The sequence below is a fragment of the Portunus trituberculatus genome, chromosome 47, assembly GCF_017591435.1.
Source record: "Portunus trituberculatus isolate SZX2019 chromosome 47, ASM1759143v1, whole genome shotgun sequence".
NCBI classification, from domain to species: Eukaryota; Metazoa; Arthropoda; class Malacostraca; order Decapoda; family Portunidae; genus Portunus; species Portunus trituberculatus.
The window spans coordinates 26,228,250-26,249,423 of NC_059301.1; the positions used below are offsets into that span (position 1 = coordinate 26,228,250).

At 38.0% G+C, this 21,174-nt stretch overlaps 1 protein-coding gene across 5 annotated transcripts in view; it reads right to left on the bottom strand.

Moving 5' to 3' along the window:
- The window catches only part of LOC123520649 (FMRFamide receptor-like), a 239,432-nt gene that overhangs the window by 8,710 nt on the left and 209,548 nt on the right, over window positions 1–21,174 (bottom strand). For 3 of the 5 annotated variants that reach the window (XM_045283132.1, XM_045283131.1, XM_045283133.1), the window contains 4 exons: window positions 19,786–19,965; window positions 5,059–5,316; window positions 2,772–3,046; window positions 819–963 (listed from right to left, as the gene is read on the bottom strand). In XM_045283132.1, coding sequence (XP_045139067.1) covers window positions 819–963; window positions 2,772–3,046; window positions 5,059–5,316; window positions 19,786–19,965 — 858 coding nt within the window. The remainder of the gene's footprint in view (window positions 1–818; window positions 964–2,771; window positions 3,047–5,058; window positions 5,317–19,785; window positions 19,966–21,174) is intronic. The other 2 variants (XM_045283136.1, XM_045283135.1) reach the window with 1 other exon arrangement.

Below are 21,174 nucleotides of genomic sequence, written 5' to 3' on the forward strand. Positions count from 1 at the left end.
AACCAGTCTTCTCCATTACGGAGCGAGCTCAGAGCTCATAGACCGATCTTCGGGTAGGACTGAGACCACAACACACTCAATACACCGGGAAAGCGAGGCCACAACCCCTCGAGTTACATCCCGTACCTATTAACTGCTAGGTGAACAGTGGCTACACATTAAGAGGCTTGCCCATTTGCCTCGCCGCCTCCGGGACTCGAACCCGGACCCTCTCGAGTGTGAGTCGAGCGAGCGTGTGTGTGTGTGTGTGTGTGTGTGTGTGTGTGTGTGTGTGTGTGTGTGTGTGTGTGTGTGTGTGCCTGGGGAGATTAAGGACAGATAGACAAAGTGTTGTGAGTAAGAGAGCCGAATGATTGCAATAAGTGAAACAAATGAATGTAGCACACGGAGACTCAGATTGCACCGGCAGAAGCGGGCAATAACGGTAGGGAGGAGACAAGGAGGCAGACGGTCAGGCAGAAAAATGGAGGCAGGCGGGCAAGCAGGCAATGCGAAAGTGGCGGACAGGCATACAAGCAGACAATAAGCAGGAACAAAGGAAACATAAGGGAAGCGGAAGGGACAGAATCAGGGAGACAACTGGGGTGATCCGAGGAGGTGGATAAGGAACAGAGAATGTGCTAGACAGGCAAAAGGTATGCAGGTACCGGATAACAAGGGCAGAGAAGACAAACTCGGGCAGGCCAGCAGGCAGGCAGACGATTAGTATTGACTTATGCAAGCAGGGGAAACAGGCAACAGGGATTGAAGTAGACAAACAGACACATATGAACAACGCTGGTAGACAGACAGTGACAGACAGACGCCCGTTAACACACCTTGCGTAAGAAAGCTTGGGCAGGGTCATCGTGGGTGGCATGGGCGGGGTGGGCTGGCACAGTGAGATAGTGCCCCTGCCTCACGGACCCGCCCACAAAGCGACCCTGGGTAGGACTTCCCCTGGGGCTTCCTGACCCACTACTCCTGTACAGGACCACAAGGGGGAGGGGTCAGCGAGGGTTATAAATGTATGGGGTCATTAGAGGTTACTTCAAGTCGCAGGGAAAAGCTGGGAGTAGATGTGTTATGCGAACCACCGTCACTTATTACACCTGGGGATTACGTTGGCCTCTTTGAAATACAAGGGTGTGGAGCTGCTGTCACTGGAGACTCAACTCGATATCTTGGACTAATTCTTCACCTTAATAATGCCCCATTCGTGATGTGAAGCACGATGTTCACCTCACCCAAGACAGAAGTATTTCAGTTGCTCGTATAAATGTAGCAGCTATTTTCCTTCAATCCAGTGATAGAAAACGCTCTTATTTCACGGTGGAACAAAAATAAAAACAAAACCTGTGTACGCTGGGATAGAAGGTAAAAAACAACGATATGTAAAGACTTCTTGCGTCTCTACCACTTGGTCTATTTAGTAACAGGAAATATATGGACTGAATCCCCAGCTGCCTCGTGGCTCAGGTGGTCTCTGAGAATTAATATCCCGTTTTCTCTCTAATGGGCAGAGAAAACCAGGGTGAAGCGTGTGAGAGGAACGAAGCTCACAATTAATAACTGTTATGCTCTAGCTAGTTAGTTTCAGCGGCAGTGTACACTTGTTTCGTGTACCAGAACTCTTTTTTTATTAGTTTGCGTTTCACTTCTCATGCATCTCACCACTCACGGTTAGTATTCCAGTAGCTGGCCAAGTGATTGGATAGTGATGCCATAGTAGTAGGTGAAAGAAGCGTCACTAGAGGACGACGGAAGGCCACAAAACATGGACACGAAAAAAAAAAAAAAGAAACGGACGGTGACATGAGGACAATCAAGTACGTATAACGGACACCATTGAAAATGTAGATAAAATTTTGGTGAATAGAAGGAATAAAATGCTGTTTCATTAAGTAAGAATTCAAATTAAAGGCAATATAAATGTAAATAGGGGCTGGGACTGGCGACACCTGGGCGGCAGCGGCTCACAAGGTCTCGCCAGTATACATAATCCTGTCCTAACGAGGCACCGCTCCTTGGTCTCTGGCTGGCCTCCTAAGAGCGCCCTTGTACTAGTGCTAGCAGCCTTCCCCTTTCCGCAGGGTTTTGTATTGTATAGCTATTTAGCATATAGTTTTTTATTGCTCCTCTGTGCGCTACTAAAACTCCTGCAGGAATATAGTTGCTTAAATGTTTAGTGTTAAGTCCGGTCATAGGACTGCTTTGAAAATTATTTGTCCTCGGAATCAGTATGCATTTGAAAATCATGGCTCTCTCTCTCTCTCTCTCTCTCTCTCTCTCTCTCTCTCTCTCTCTCTCTCTCTCTCTCTCTCTCAAACCCTTTATTTACCTTTTTTTTCATCTGTCAGTTTCCCATCTTTCACACTTTTCTATTATGTTTGCATTCTCTGATCTCATCTCTTGACCGTTTCCCTAGCTTCCATTTATCCTCCAATCTGTTTTCTTCTCAAACTCTGGCCCACCTGTCTATCAAACATAATTATTTTCATGATGTCTTCTTTACTTTTACCAGTAGTACGTTTTCAATATCATAAACTTGTCATATTTTAAAGAACGTTAAGTGTGTATTAAAGCATTATGTCTTATGTACCAGACCACAACCCTATGCCATGTTATATTTATTTGATCTTAACCTTCTAAGACGCCTTGTCTGGTCACACTCTTATAAACCCTATGTATATAATAGGTATGTAAATATTCAACTCTAACTAAATATGTGCACTAAATTACTTTCCTCTCCTTTTCCTCCATTGCTTTTTTTTTTTCTCTCTCTCTCTCACCTGTGCGAGGACCTTCGTGACATCCGCATGGACGAGACTCGCGAGAACCTTGGGCTGCCGTCCTCCACGTTGCTGTAAGCAGTGGCCATCCAAGAATGGAGAGGCGAAGGTTGACGGTACCAGCGGGAACAGAAGGTACGGAGGAAGGTTCGCCGGTACTTGTCACTCATGGCGCAGTACAGCACGAAGTTACAGGCTGCGTTGATGGCCGCAAGCAGGTTAAAGATATTCCCAAGACCCAACTCGATATAGTATGAAGTGGAACTAGGTTTCGACTGCGGAGGTAAAGTCAACAGGGGAAGATCAGTCAGTGGAGAAACGAATTACAGCTGTCCTGATATGGATGATGGATGTCTGGCTGCTGTGAGAAATAGTGTTGCTGGGAAACGAGTGTAGACTCAGGTATGCGGGTGTTAGCCTAATGACACGGGGAGAGTAGAAGAGGTGGTGATAGTGGTGGAGGTGATGATCTGTGTTGAGGAAGAGGGCAGTATTTTGAAACCCTGCTCGCTCGCTCGCGCTCTCTCTCTCTCTCTCTCTCTCTCTATATATATATATATATATATATATATATATATATATATATATATATATATATATATATATATATATATATATATATATATATATATATATATATATATATATATATATATATATATATATATATATATATATATATATATATATATATATATATATATATATATATATATATATATATATATATATATATATATATATATATATATATATATATATATATATATATATATATATATATATATATATATATATATATATATATATATATATATATATATATATATATATATATATATATATAGATAGATAGATAGATATATATATATATATATATATATATATATATATATATATATATATATATATATATATATATATATATATATATATATATATATATATATATATATATATATATATATATATATATATATATATATATATAGATATATAGATAGATAGACAGATAGATAGATAGATAGATAGATAGATAGATACATAGATAGATAAATAAATAAACAGATCGATATATACCGGGTTCTCAAGTAGGTTTCTCCACTTAATTATGGAGAAATTCTGTTAATTTTTCACTTGAGTCATAAAACTACTTTTTTTGTTTTGTTTTTATTTCAGCGTCCCTTCAACTAGATGCTTTTCAATGCGTACATAGCAGAGGTAAGTCATAAAATTGTTTCAGAATCTGGTTCAGTCTCGAGGGAGCTTGGATGTGGGACGCTGATGTCAGGTAAGGAGACTTTGAGTGAGGGTAAAATTGACAGGTGATGGGATCCCGTGATGAGAATTTTAAACACTGTCCCCTTGACAGTAAATTTTGCGGTAGACGTGAGGGGTGATGGAAAGGTGCATTAGCATTGACAGCAGGATATTTGTTGGGGATATTGGATTATCTGTCAACCTTTTAGTCTCCCTGCTGGGTGAATGGAAGCAAGTGAGGAAGGGTATGGGTTGTGTATAAGGTTTAATTGTGCCTGTCTGTCATGCACACACACACACACACACACACACACACACACACACACACACACACACACACACACACACACACACACACACACACACACACACACACACACACATCTCTCTCTCTCTCTCTCTCTCTCTCTCTCTCTCTCTCTCTCTCTCAGTAAACAAACCTAAAAATAAACTAAACTTTCTTCTCTTTCTTTCTACTTTCAGAATCAAAACAATAACCAAACGCACACACACACACACACACACACACACACACACACACACACACACACACACACACACACACACACACACACACACACACACACACACACACACACACACACACACACACACACACACACACATCTCTCTCTCTCTCTCTCTCTCTCTCTCTCTCTCTCTCTCTCTCTCTCAGTAAACGAACCTAAAAATAAACTAAACTTTCTTCTCTTTCTTTCTACTTTCAGAATCAAATCAATAACCAAACGCGCGCGCGCACACACACACACACACACACACACACACACACACACACACACAGGCCTATCCGAAGATCGGAAATAATGAGCTCTGAGCTCGTTCCGTAGGGTAACGTCTGGCTGTCTCGTCAGAGACTGCAGCAGATCAAACAGTGAAACCCACACACACACACACACACACACACACACACACGGTAAAAAAAAAAAAAACTATATTCACTACTACCACTATCACTACTACGTAACAATAAACACCACCACTCGTACAAACACTTCACTAAACCCACCTCGTAGAAGGACTGGTAGAGGAGCAGCACGGCCACGGGAAGCTGACATAGGAGGGCCAGCAGCACCACAGCAATCAGCATGATAGTGATCTTGTTCTCTTGAGACTGGGAATGGGAGTCGCGCTCAGAGGCTGTGTTGGTCATGGTGCGGCGGGTGGCACGACTCTGCTTGACGATGTGGATCAGGAAGGAGTTGAAGACGGCCAGAAGCACCAGAGGCAGGAGGATGAACATGACGGCCGTGAACCAGTAGAATACCTGTCAATGAAGGAGGGCGTGAAGGTGGAGCTCTCAAGTCATCAGTAACCGAGTAACCTTCTGTACTTGTCACATAATTGTGTTTTGGATTCAATCTTCTAGACTTATTTATTTATTCTTACTATTGTTTCTCATATTCTTATTCAGTTTAAATTTTTCAGTATCCTTCTACAATCTCATGTTTTTAATCTGATTTTTCCACAGGTAATAGTAACTTAGACTTTTCTCGTTAATTAATTTTCTAGTTAATAAACTCTAGCGAGCTTCTAACAGTAACATTTCACAATTATCTTTCATTGCGCTTTGTGATGTCAACTTTAACTCATCTGATGTGCTAACAACAACCTACACTAATTTCACTCACTATTTTGTGTTTTTAATTAATTTCAAATCCTCTGATCTCTCGACAGTATCCTTTTCCGCTTATTTCACACTATGATTTGTGTTCTCAAGAATACTAACTCTTATATGCCGACAGTCTCCCTACAAAACCGGAACACTGATAAATTCTCAGTCTATCTGAAAGTTTAGAATTAGCTGCAACGCTAAACCTCGTGGACGTGAACGTGATATGTTATTGTGATCATGGCGTAAATGTGCGGCGCTCTCACATAACAATTTAAAGCGCGTAAAAATCAGTTCTCAAAATAACATCCATACTGCACTGACTGAATATTCTCCGGACTTCATACATAAATATTGAGACAAGTTGCTGCGCCTCGGATTGCATATCCGTCGCGCTTACCTCTCATTTACGGTAAATAAGAGTGACAATAATGACCTTTTTACGTATTCCACCTACTCGTTCTCCTCTCCTATTGTTCCTCAACCACCATCACCACCACCACTATCACCACCACCACCACAACCAATAACATTACCATCATGTCCTTCCTGCTCTTCCTCTTCTCCTTCTCCTCCTCCTTCTTCTTTTCCTTCTCCTCTTCCACATCAGGCAATTTCGAAAGCGCATTTATGTGCACGCATAGATCAAAGTCAGTCGAAGTTTTGCATTAAGAAAACTTGAATCTGTCAATAAGAAAAATGAGATGATTTCTGTATGGCATATTGAAAAGCAATCACGAAGATAAGTTGAGTATAAGGAAAATTTTTGATGTTAATATTTTTTTCCCTTCCATTTCCAGCCATAAAGGACAAGGAAAAAATGGAAGGAAGCTGGAAAAGGACAAAATACACACACACACACACACACACACACACACACACACACACACACACACACACACACACACACACAAGGGATCACATTTACAGAGCTACTGCAAATAATATAATGAATGTGATATAAGACTCAACACGTTTATTATTCCACGAAATGAACCAGGAGAGTAAGCCGAGAAGACTTCCCTATTCAAGGTTAGATTACAAGTGCAGGATATAAATCTTGGTGATCGCTGTGACTCCTCCCCCTCCCTCACTCTCAGACCACGCTTTGTTTGGGTGACTGAGGATTAATGACTCTGTTGATTAATGGTAAGAGGGAGGAAGAGGAAATGCAAAAAGAAGGTGGCTGTGATAAGAAAAGAAAAATGGTGACTATGCAAAGGCTGAAAGAAAAATAAGGATGAATGAACAAATACATAAAAGAATAGAAACAAATGTACAGAAAAGGAAAAAAAAAATGTGTGTGTGTGTGTGTGTGTGTGTGTGTGTGTGTGTGTGAGAGAGAGAGAGAGAGAGAGAGAGAGAGAGAGAGAGAGAGAGAGAGAGAGAGAGAGAGAGAGAGAGAGAGAGAGAGAGAGAGAGAGAGTGTGTGTGTGTGATACTTGTTCTGTAATATAAAGACAATTTTGAGAAGTGCATAACTGCAAAATGAGAATATCCATTAAGAAATGAAAAAGAAAGAAAAAAAAAATGGTTTACGAGTGAAGGACAAAGACTGAATCAGAATAACTATGATATTGAAGTGAGAATATGAAATTTATTTTTAGGAGGAATTTAATAATGGAAATTGATGAGAAATGCTACAATTTCTGAAACAAGAAAAAAACAAACGAAAATAAGATATGTATAAGTAAAGAATGAGGAATTGTGTGGTAATTGTCGTAAAACACGGGTAGCATGGAGACACCTGAGTCCATTATGAAGGTGTATTTACGGTAACACAATACACAACAAGTGTAAACCGAGCGAAACGAGAGGCAGGAGGCATAGCGTGTCGCCTCAGGCGGCGGCGAGCGAGGACTGAGGGGAAAGACGTGACGTCAGACAGAAAGGGAGTATGGGAAAAACAAAGGACATGCTAACATAAGTGAAGGAATAAGAATCGAACTAAACAAAAAAGTTTGGTTATTTTATATAAGATATGAATTTTTAAATAAGAAAGAAATTAAACTAATGCGTCAAAAATAAGACGATAAAGTGCTTACAAGATGAAAGAAAGAAATGCTAGAAATTATTATACTTTCCTCTGTCATACGACCAAGTATATAATGTGAATGGAAGAAAAATAAGAAAATACACTAATAAACAGATGAGTTTCGTAGATTGTACACACTATAGTTAGAAATACCAGGATAATTGATAATACGAGAATTGCATTAACCGAGGGGACAGAATAAAGGAATAGACTACTTAGGACGGGCAAAGGAAGTAATTCAGCACATAATAAAAGAGGAAGGGGAACAAGTATAAGATCAGCATGAGAAGCGATAGAATAGATAGAATTCTGGTAAATCACACTGCCACAGAGAAAGGACGACGTCTTGCCCTGAATCATTAACGTGAATCCATAACACATGTGATGATGTTGTGAGACAGCTTGGATGTTGTTGTGGGCGTTAGGGAAAGCTCTTGTCAGTGGGAACATAGATTTTGCTAGGTTAGAATGACCATATATTCTCTTAAGGGGAATGATAACAGCTAATTCTTTCAATACCACAGCATTAGTTCGATTTTCATTCCTGTATTATTAAAAGTACATATTAAAGATTATTTTTCAATCAATTCATCCAGCAGCATGAACACCTGGTTGTGTGTGTAGCTCTGGATATGAAATGATGCCATGTATTTGAAGAAGAACAATGGTAACGTGCAATTTAGGTGTGTGTGTGTGTGTGTGTGTGTGTGTGTGTGTGTGTGTGTGTGTGTGTGTGTGTGTGTGTGTGTGTGTGTGTGTGTGTGTGTGTGTGTGAGAGAGAGTGAACAATACAGCGGTGGTTGATGTTACAGACGGTATCACTTATACTGAAGGTCGAAAGTGAAGAGCGTTCTTTCCTTTTTGTACATGAAGTCATGATGTGTGATTCTGGATGGATTCTGGACATCTCCTACTTCTCTACGTTTAGGAAAATGCATGTTGGAAACTCGTAACAAATTAATTAAAGTATAAACAACGCAGTGTTAACAACCTAACACTCCCGGCAAGGCGACGCAGACGGGTATGTAGCTGCCTCAGATCGCCATTCCTCTCTTACTTCTCCCTCGGTTTCAAGAAGGAAATCAGCTCAACATCAGTGGATTCCAGTCACTAATTAGAACGTCCCCACCTGGATACCTTTCTGGTTGCCGGAATTCGCCAGGATCTCTGGCTTGACGGGAACATGTAGGTAGTAATTCTAACGGACCACTCCCTTGTTTTCCTTCCCGTACAATATACACTCGCGATCTTTTTTGTATTCTTTTATCATTAGCATAGAGATAGGTTTGGCGTTCCTTTACCTAAATAGTTTTATCTTGCAGGTCTGAGCACCATACTAGCTCTATTTTTCACGCAAGATCAGGTTAATTCACTGCTCTTTGACTCCTTTTGATCAACAAGAATTTGAGTTTCACCCTGATGGCGGTGCCCGGGTTGAATTGAAAACTATTATGACTCCTTGCGTGTTTGACTTGTGAGCAGGAGTTGTGTTTGTGCTGTGGAAGTCTGCACCAAAGATACGCGAATCAACATCACTTATGAAAGAAAACCAGTAAAATTCAATGCCTATGAAATGAAAAAGAGAACTATAACTCCGTCTATAATGTATTGATTTATATGTATGTAAAATGCATGAACGGCTTGGTTATGAAAAGTACGGCTGTGGTGTGTGTGTGTGTGTGTGTGTGTGTGTGTGTGTGTGTGTGTGTGTGTGTGTGTGTGTGTGAGAGAGAGAGAGAGAGAGAGAGAGAGAGAGAGAGAGAGAGAGAGAGAGAGAGAGAGAGAGAGAGAGAGAGAGAGAGAGATTTAGATTTATTTATTTTCCAAGCTGTTACATAACTAGCATCGTAAACATCGATGATATGGCTTAGCCTGCCGAACCCTTACTGGCTCCTTCGTAGATATGTTGCTTATCACAAGAGTAATATCAACGATATACACAGTGATTTATCAGTGTAGCATTCACCAGTCAAACAATAATGATAAATACAGTCTAATAATAAATAGATAACAATGATAATAATAATATCAATAATGATAGTAATGATAATAATAATAGTAATGATAATAATAGTAATGATCAACAACAACAACAACAACAACAACAACAACAACAATAATAATAATAATAATAATAATAATAATAATAATAATAATAATAATAATAATAATAATAATAATAAAAATAATAATGATAATAATAATGACAATATTAATAGTGATAACATCAGAACATCAAGAGAGAGAGAGATAGATAGATAGATAGAGAGATAGAGAGAGAGAGAGAGAGAGAGAGAGAGAGAGAGAGAGAGAGAGAGAGAGAGAGAGAGAGAGAGAGAGAGAGAGAGAGAGAGAGAGAGAGAGAGAGAGAGAGAGAGACATTAGATCAGTAAACAAAAATATTCACAGAGTACAAAGAAAATATTTCAAAGCGCTGCCGCCAATAAAAAAAGACAGGAGAGGGAAAATCTACCATGAAAATGAAAATTTACATTTGAGAGAAAGAAAAAAGGAGCGAAAAGAATCAGTTAAAGAGGCAATATCGCTGCGAAGTCGGGATAAAAGAAGCGACGGGAAGAGAAACAAATAGGAAAGCAATGAAAAGTAAAAAAAAAAGGAAAAAACAATATTATCGCAGCCTTCTCTCCAACCTTCCTATAACTGCCACTAAAGAAGGTCAATACAACGGAAGGTCACAAGAGTTCACGCCCGTGCACCGGAGGAAGAAGTGAGTGAAGAGCAGCAGACAGGTGTGGCAGCCAAGTAGGTGACGCAAGACAGTGAATGCAGGTAAAAGATACTCGTACACAACTCACATACTAGAACCACTATTGATTGTACCTTTATTTTTCTCTCCAATGCAACAATTAACGTCATATAGATACATCAAAGAGTCTAGTAGGTGACGGAGGACAGTGAGTGCAGGTAGAAAAGTACATAATTCACAAACAAGAGCAGCTGAAAATTATAACTTTTTCCTCTTTATGTTGTAATATAATAATTTTCCCTTTAATGCAAGTAACATTGTTTCAAATGTTAAACACGTGACGCAAGGCAGTGATTACAAGAGGAAATACACACCAGACAAACAATAGTACTTGTAAATCAAAGCTATTTATTAGTTCCATCATAATATACTTATTTTCACTGCAATATTGAATAATTAGTCCGATGAAATTTATACTAAACGGATCTTTTGGGATAAGAAGTTTGCTGCTGTTTCGTATCCATTTGTATTTAATTGTGTACTTTATCTTCGCTCGATATTTTGAGCGAGAAATATTTATACAAGTGCATAGAAAGTACAAATACACAAGCACATAAACATACATGGTCTTACAGAACTGTAACTTTTCTTTCAATGGATATTTTTACATTCTTCAGGGATTGGAAACAAGCGATTCTGAAACGAGCTACACAAAGACCTTAAGTATTTTTGTTAATAAACTGAAGGGCAAACACAATTCCTTCTCTCTCTCTCTCTCTCTCTCTCTCTCTCTCTCTCTCTCTCTCTCTCTCTCTCTCTCTCTCTCCAACACCCACACACACAGCCAGCACCTTTTTCCCTTCGCCGCAAATGAACCACTACTGCTGTCTAGTACCATCCAAAGTGCGTGTCTTGTCTTTTCACTCACTCTGTATAACTCCTACTCCTATTCTTGACTCCATCTTTATCGAGTTAAATAGTGACGTCATAGCCGGCGCGCGTGGGATATGGACCACCCTATCTCCCCCACACACACACACACACACATACACACACTTGGATGGATACACATCCCACATAAAAGTGCTAACGTGGGTGTCACCTAGCAGCTCATATTCCTCGTATAAGGGAAAAATAATGAAGTAATTACAGGGTTTCTTACTCTCGTTTTCTTTTCTTTTTTTTCTATTTAGTTACTCTTGTTGGCGTGGATGTAATTGAAGTGACTCCATTAAAGAACGGGACTTGTGGCTCATGTTATGCATGTCATTTTTTCCTTGACCTCTGTTGACACAGCAATATTTTTCATTTCAGTTAACGTAAGAGCTCTTGCTAAATATAGATAGAACTCCAGCCACTGATAGAATTTCAGTGCTGGTATACTTCTTTAGCAGCCAGTTATGTCTTTCAAAAATATTGTCTAGACTTACACAGACCACAACATTTTATTAACTTGAATGTAAAAGCACAGAGGTTAAAGGGTTAACGAAAAATAATAACCTGCTCCCAAGAACTTCTTTAAAAACATCTGTGAAATTGATATCAATATTTTGTTAGAGAAAATATTTGTTCTTGTGTTTCGGCATGTTGTGTCGGGCAGACGTGTTTCGTCAAGACCGATGACGCGGAATCTTCTGAATTAAGATTGGCTTCTGGTCATAGCAGTGCCCTCTCTTGCCGCAGAACTTAGTGCAAATCGTTAGGTTGATAAGACGAGAGATTTGAGGCTTCAAGGGTCGATAATGTTAGCAAAGCGGCGTGGAGATTAACAAACTGACGACAGCCTTCATGCACAGCAGCACAACGCAATGGCTAATCGAGCAATATTAGCTTCAATATCAGGGTTTCGTTTCCTGGGATGAGAACTAACAGATCAACTCAACTCATGTAAGAGGACACGTTGCTTATGTTGCTATACATAATTATATAATTCAAGGCAAGGAAATTATCCAGTGAGTGGAAATATTTGACATTTAACATACTATATTTATTAATCTGAATATGTAAAAACCATGAAAATCCTCCAGATATTAGACTCCGGATACTTGACGTGTATTGGCGGACCTGTTGTAATATTAGACGAGCAAATTCTCAAAACAAAGAAAAATGCGTCCTGACTTTATTCTTTTTGATCATGTCTTATCAAATTTTGCATGTAGACCCATGGAGTTACAGTCTATGGCATGGACCATAATTTCATTCTCGCGCCATTTAATACCCGGGAATGCAAACAGTCGCATTGCTCGTATGTTGTTACGATGCTTAAATTTGTCTTGTTTTGTGTTGTTTTTCTAAGTTTTTCCTTCATCTGATTAATGAGATGGCCCGTATCCCTGCCTAGAACACCTGTGAGTTTTGAGGTGATTATTGTGTTGAAAGCCAGAAACAAAGCGATTAAGAGGGAAAGTAAAGCGAGAAATGTATTTTATAATATTCGTATTTTTTGTCCTACGTGTGATTGATTTATGATTAACGAAACTTTTCTTTCATTGTATTTACTTTTTTTGATGCTGCTAAGAGAATGGCAGAGGAGTATAAGAAAAATGAGGTTAGTAGTAATTATTATCAGGGAAATATGCCAATGCTTTATTTGTACGTGTTTGTCTTACTTTACTTACAGTTACACATTATATTTTCTATTACTTATATTGTTACTGTTCCAATTAAGCATCATTCCTTATAACTTACCTCACATAAGCTTGCTTGCCACAGCCTTCTGTAGCAATATGTAGCTAATACGCATGTAGAATAGTGAGAGGTGGAATACACTTTCTTGAAATTTTGCAGCCTTTACTTGAAGCGAGCGATTTTTGTGTGAATAATTTGTGTACAAGAAAATATAATAACCTACCATCACTTTATGTCGCAAATCACAATGTTGTTATTTGGCCAACTTCCTGAACCTAATCTAATTTAACCCGGTAAATATGACAGCGTCTAACGGAAACTAATTGATCTTTTCGAAACTCTGACAATGTTATCATTAATGTATGATACATATCATCAAGCACTAGCAGCTCTACGTAGCCAGTGAGACAGGATTCGAAAGTAAGCTAAAAACTCCACCTTTGATGATTCTGGGTTTGTCCCTCCTCTCCTCCTCCCTCTGATTATTTCATGTCTTCAATCAAAATTCTTCGTAATGATGTTTTCCATGCCCTCGCTGGCCTAAACCCTCGGAAGGCTTATGAGCCTGATGGGGTACCTCCTATTGTTCTCAAAAACTGTGCTTCTGTGCTGGCACCTTGCCTGGCCAAACTCTTTCAACTATGCCTATCGACTTCTACTTTTCCTTCTTGCTGGAAGTTTGCCCACATTCATCATGTTCCTCAAACTACCGTGCTATAGCTTTAATCTATTGCTTGTCTAAAGTTTTTGAATCTATCCTCAATAAGATTCTTAAATATGCCACTTCACAATCTTCTATCTGATCGCCAGTATGGCTTCCGTCAAGGACGCTCTACTGGTGATCTTCTGGCGTTCCTTACTGAATCTTGGTCATCCATCCTCTTTTAGAGATTTCGGTGAAACTTTTGCTGTCGCGTTAGACATATCAAAAGCTTTTGATAGAGTCTGGCACAAAGCTTTGATTTCAAACTGCCTCCTATGGTTTCTATCCTTCTCTCTGCAACTTTATCTCAAGTTTCCTTTCCGACCGTTCTATTGCAGCCATAGTAGACGGCCACTGTTCTTCTAAATCTATTAACAGTGGTGTTCCTCAGGGTTCTGTCCTGTCACCCACTCTCTTTCTATTATTCATTAATGACCTTCTTAACCAAACTTCTTGCCCTATCCACTCCTACGCTGATGATACCACCCCACATCTTTCCACGTCCTTTCAGAGACGACCAACCCTTCAGGAAGTCAACAGATCACGCAAGGACGCCAAAGAACGCCTGACTTCTGATCTTTCTAAGATTTCTGATTGGGGCAGAGAAAACTTAGTTTTCAATGCCTCAAAAAACTCAATTTCTCCATCTATCAACTCCACACAACCTTCCAAACAACTATCCCCTCTTCAATAACACTCAAATGTATCCCTCTTCCACACTAAATATCATCGGTCTGTCCTTTGCTCATAATCTTTACTGGAAACTTCACATCTCATTTCTTGCTAAAAACAGTTTCTATGAAGTTACGTGTTCTGCGGCGTCTCCGCCAGTTTTTCTCGTTCCTTCAACTGCTAACTCTGTACAAGAGCCTTATCCGCCCTTGTATGGAGTACTCTTCGCATGTTTGGGGGTGTTCCACTCATACAGTTTTATTAGATAGGGTGGAATCAAAAGATTTTCGTCTCATCAACTCCTCTCTGACTGACTGTCTTCAGCCTATTTCTCACCGCCGAAATGTTGCATCTCTTTTTATCATTTATCGCTATTTTCATGCTAACTGTGCTACTGATCTTGCTAACTGCATGCCTCCCCTCCTCCTGCGCCTCGCTGCACAAGGCTTTCTTTTTCCTCTCATCTCTGTTCTGTCCAACCCTCTAATACAAGAGTTTACCAGTACTCTCAATCATTCATACCTTTCACTGTTAAACTTTGAACTCTCTACATTCTTCTGTATTTCCATCTTCGTACGACTTAACTTCTTTTGAGAGAGATGTCAAAACATTTGTCCCACTCTTTTGACTAATTCTTTCTAATCTTTTACGGATAATACAATTTCAGTGGGCCTTTTTTTTCTGATATAGATTTTTACACTTGGCAGTTCTCCATCTTACATTAAAAAAAAAAAAACGATTCCAGAATAATATGTATATACTGAAAAAAAAAGATAACATATTTCTTTATCTATTTTATTACTATATACGTATGTAAAATTCTCACAAACATGTCATGTCCTATCCATTATAACAATCTGATGGGACCAACCCTGCAGCCTCGCCATGAATGAAGTGAGAAGTTTTAGGTATCACAAAAAAAAAAAAAAAAAAAAATCGTTAGTGAAAATGAAAGAAAAAAAAAAAAAGAAAATAGGAGAGTAATGATAAGAGAGTAATCATGCTGATGATAATGATGATAATACGTTTGGTAGTAAGAAAGAACATTAGTAATATATATATATATATATATATATATATATATATATATATATATATATATATATATATATATATATATATATATATATATATATATATATATATATATATATATATATATATATATATATATATATATATATATATATATATATATATATATATATATATATATATATATATATATATATATATATATATATATATATATATATATATATATATATATATATATATATATATATATATATATATATATATATAGTCCTGCCAGTTATAAAAGGGTATTTGTAGTGAGCCAGAGGAGACATATTCTAATAATTAAAGAACATGGTGAAGGTTAGGCTACAAGTGGACATTCTCTCTCTCTCTCTCTCTCTCTCTCTCTCTCTCTCTCTCTCTCTCTCTCTCTCTCTCTCCATGTTACTGCAACAGTTATTTCTTAAACCTCTTTTGGTCAAGAAATAATTTATTTTTCTTTTCATAGTCATAGCTGTAGCCTCTTTATCAAAAGTGCAAGTTGAACTTTACTGGAGAGAGAAATAACATATTTTTGGCATACAGGAAATCATCTGCAAAGCACTGGAGGGGAAGCCGTGTATATCTACTCAGCACGAGTGATTGTGACTGACTGACAACTTGATTAGTGTTTGTGTAGAGCGCCATGTTATGGTGATGATCCTTAACTATTCTATTTACGAGTACTAATTAAATAACATTTCATCAGGAATGTGAAGATATCATCGCGTTCAGTAAAGTTTGTTCTACGATATGGGATAGCTTATTTTAGTAATTATTATTTAAGGTACTACGATTTGTTGAAATAATCTAGAAAGTTTATAAACAATGGAAACTATTTTTTTTAACTTTAATTAACTCATCATATTTCTGTTAATTATCTATTTTCAAAGGTTATAATATCATGTTTAGATTCAGCACTCATTCTTAAGTGTAATGATATGAAATGAAATGTACTAAGTAAAGTATGAAGTGATATATGACCCAAAATATGAAAGAATATGGAAGGTAGAGAATTCTGCCCGCTAATGTGACGGGCTGTTGCGAAACTCCAACCCCTGACGCATGTAACCCCTTCAGCACCATGACGAGTTTTCTTATTCATTCTTGTTACTATTTGGTGATTCTTTACAACTTCAGAAACTCATGTAGGGATTAAAATAATGAAAACTGTGGCCATTAATCTTCTGACTTCCATAGACGCTTCCTTATGTCAATAAAATCGTCTAATCATACTCAAAACTTAAGGTAGAAATGCGTTCCAGTACAGAAGGCGTATATATATATATATATATATATATATATATATATATATATATATATATATATATATATATATATATATATATATATATATATATATATAACAAAAAAAAAAAACGTCTTTCTTCATTGTCATCCGACGAAACATCACCAAGGGTCTTCTGTGTCTTGTTGCTTGTCGATCTTACAAAAAATTTTCTTCCGATCTTTTCAATGTTCAAAATAATTTTCCGTAACTTTATAGTAGTTTATTTATTTTGTATTATAAATGTATTATAAATAAAATTTAAATAAAATTCTCATTCAATTTTCTTCCTGCATGCCCTTGAAAATATTAAGATATTGAAGATATTAAAAATGGCAACGTTTGCAGCAAAAAAAATATACTATGAAGAAAAACTCACCATCAATTTGTGATATTCGTCCTACTGTTCTTCTTTCTTAATTTTTAAATCATAGGTGATATAATGTTTGGTAACAGTGAAGAAAAGAAGACGATAAGTGAATATAGTCTCCATAACCACCTCCACCGCCACCACCACAAATACTCGTCTCTCGCACTGACAACAGCTTCAGCACAAGGGCAGCAGCATGTAACACCCACCATGACAGCAATTAAAGAAGAGGTGGGCCCACCATGACAGCAATTAAAGAAGAGAAAGATGAATGTGACCACAGGTGATACCACGAATTTACAGCAGGTGCAGTTAACAATTGTTGGATTATAATTTATATCAGCAAAACCATTATTCCAAAACCTAGAGCAATTAGTGAGAACCATATGACGTGACGCAGACAACAAGTATCATAGAGAGTAATCGGATACAATGAAGGCTGCAAGAGGACTCATTCACTCTTGTATGATTCATTATAGCATAGAATCTCTCTGTAGGCTATCTTTCCATCTTTAGTATACTTTCTGTTTTACTTTATACTATTTACTTCAATTGAGATTATAGGAGTGCAATAATTATTATCCTATGAAAAGATAGAGTGCATATCTCTTTAATATATGCCCTTACGTAGGACAAACACATTGAACGCTTAAAACATACGAAAATGAAAAAAGCTGCATGAAGCAATTTTGTCTATACGTGACAGTCCCTAAAAGTAACATGAATACCTATTTCCACCTATCATCCTCGTCCATAAACCGGTCTAATGTTCTATCCACCAATCATTTTAATCCATAAACGTATCCAGTATTCTCAAATCAGATGATGGTGAAGAGCCAATAGGGAGCTATATAAGAAAATCAAACAATTCACGGAGAGAGATGATGTGTGGACATGAATAATATAAAGTGACTGTAACGTGTAGGCCTATTGTTTACTCACAGGGTCCCCTTTAAGTATTCTTAAGCAGTCCCTCACAACAAGCGTCATTAGTGAATCAACCTTCCATATTCAGATTCAACGTGCTCAGTGTCTTCTGCAGTCCTAAGTATTTTGATCTGTTTGGAGTTTTTACAAAACGTAATACAGAGAAAGAAAAAGAAAAGTTTGCACTATAGTAGAGTGCTTAAAATTGAGAGAAGACGCTAGACATATTGGGAGTGAATCCGATTAATTATTTCTTTATCGACCATGACCATATGTAGATAAACGTTGAAAAAATCACCTTGATCATATACAATTCGTATACTGTAAAACTGACTCTTATTCTACCTAAATTCCCCTAAAAATATTCACTATGGTAAATTCGGTTAAATAGTAATCATAAGTTAGGTATGACTACATAGACAGAATAGAAGAAGTTATACGTAAGAGGAAGTTTGAGTGAAATTTTCTTAATGGAACTCTCGTGGGAGCAGATTCATTTAGGTGGAAATTACGTAAAAAGTTTAAGTTACGATAAGCTGCGTTAGAAGATTATCGTTAAAAGAATATCGTTGAAAGTTTCTAGGGGGAATTTTCGTAGGATGAAATTCACAAGAATGAAATTATCTACATAGAAACCCTATAAAAAAAGGGGGGGGGGATTTACGCAAAAGCTCGGCAGGATTACCTAGCATAACATATACTGGATTACAAGAATATCATAAGGGAAAATATTCTAGGTAGAAGATTCTTGAAGTAGTCTTTGTTGTAAAAATATAATAAAAATGAAGAGCAAAAAACATAAAAGCTCCACAAATAGGTACAGCTTTTTATCATCTAGGAACGCTATACTACGCAACAAGAGTCTAACGTTAAGTTCTGTTCTTTGTCAGCTAAAAAGATATAAGAATCATAGACACAGCTACGATCTACCGAGAGGTGTCGCATCACTGAGGAAAAAAGGAGGATACTGAAGGCCCAACGTCAATCTTAAGGGGAGAGAAAAGAAAGGAGGAAAACACAGAAAGGAAAAGATCAAAAGGTCAAATGGTTACGGGGGATTTAGAAGACACAGATCCAAGCTTTGAGAGTAACATCCACATACGAAAAAAAAAAAAACATTGCTGTCTATTTTTGTGCTCGTTGTTGTTGCTGTTGCTGCTGGTAATAGTAGCAGCAGTAGCAGCAGTAGCAGTAGTAGTAGTAGTAGTAGTAGTAGTAGTAGTAGTAGTAGTAGTGGTAGTGGTGGTAGAAGAAATTGTAGCAGTAGCACTTATTGCTGTTTTGTTATAAATGATTTCACCATTTTCCTTCATAACATTAAGGTAACAAAAAAACAACGATATAGATAAAAACACACAACACAATACTGAAGGAACGAAACAAAAGAAATTACCATCACCAGGAGACACGAACAGAAGAGGAGGAGGAGGAAGGGAGCGAGGAGGAGGAGGAGGAGGAGGAGGAGGAGGAGGAGGAGGAGGAGGAGGAGGAGGAGGAGGAGAAGGAAAATGAGGAGAAGGAGAAGGAGAAGGAGAAGAAGAATGAGAATGAGGAGGAGCAGGAGAAGGTGGTGGAGGCTGCAAACCATCTTAAAAAAAAAAAAAAAAAAAAAACAGAAAGCTGAAGAATAGCAACAAACACCCCAAGAAGCAATGACAATCCGAAGTATTAACAGAAGCAATAGCTGCAATGTTTATGGATGTAACAGTAGCAAAAGCAATACCAGACTCCTTACCTTCTTATAAGTCGTGTTGGATCCAAGCGAGGAGTAGGCGAGGGCAAGATGTGACTGTCCCGAATCAGGGTCAGTGTTCATCAGAATCACCCACTCATGCGGCGTGGTGGCGGTAAGCGTGAAGCACAATACGAACACCGCCACGATGACTCTTAGGGCGCGACTCTCCGTGCAAATAACCTGACAGGAAGGAAAAAAAATAGATAAATGTGAATACTATAATTGGAAAAGGAAGACGAACATGAAGAGGAGTAGGAGGAGGAAAAAAAGAAAAAAAGAACAAGAAAGCAATAACAATAACAAAAACAACAACAACGACAACAAATGAAAAGGATAAAGAATAGGAAAAACACGAACACTAATTCTCTTGCCGTGATTTTTCGCACAAAAGACTTGGCAGGGAGAAGGGGAAGAAGAATAAACAGCCAGGTAAATAGACAAACAACAAGAAAGAGAAGAGTGGAAAAAAAAAAAATGACTGCAGGTAAATGAAAAAAAAAGACTATAACAATTCTTCGCACATAACATTCCGTTCAGAATTCAACCCCCAAAAAAAAAAAAAAAAAAAAGAAAAGAAAATGGAGAGAATGAAAAAAAGTATGAGTCAGTGAAACATACTAAACAACACATTGACTACTTAACAAGACAAGAAGGAACAGGTGAAAAGGAGGAAGAGTAGAAAAATCACCAGCAGGGCTACCGGAATAACGTAGGATAAAGGGAAGAGAGGAGTAATGACTTCCATGGGGTGTAAAACGATGAGAGGAGGGAAGATAAGAATGGAAAATAATAGCTGGGTACGATGAGGGTAAGCTTTACCTGTAGGGGAGAGATGATGAACGGATGGTGTGTGTGTGTGTGTGTGTGTGTGTGTGAGAGAGAGAGAGAGAGAGAGAGAGAGAGAGAGAGAGAGAGAGAGAGAGAGAGAGAGAGAGAGAGAGAGAGAGAGAGAGAGAGAGAGAGAGAGAGAGAGAGAGAGAGAGAGAACGTTCTATTCATCTGCCGTATGCACACACACACACACACACACACACACACACACACACACACACACACACACACACACACACACAAAAGACAAAACAGATAGATAGACAAAAAAAAAGCAACAATAACAGATCAAAAGATGAACAAATTATAATATAAACAAACAGGTGCAGAAACAAATAGACAAACAGACAGACAAACATTTATACAGACAGACCGACAGATAGACAAAGAGACCATGAATAAAGATGGCCATGGACACAGAAAAATCACCCAGAGAGGTACAAATATACGTAAGAGAAAGGCGGAGAATGAAAGAAGGTATATGCATGCAAAGGAGACAAGACTATTGAACCGAACTGAAAGAATTTGCAGCCGGCGCAGACAAAAAGAGACAAGTAC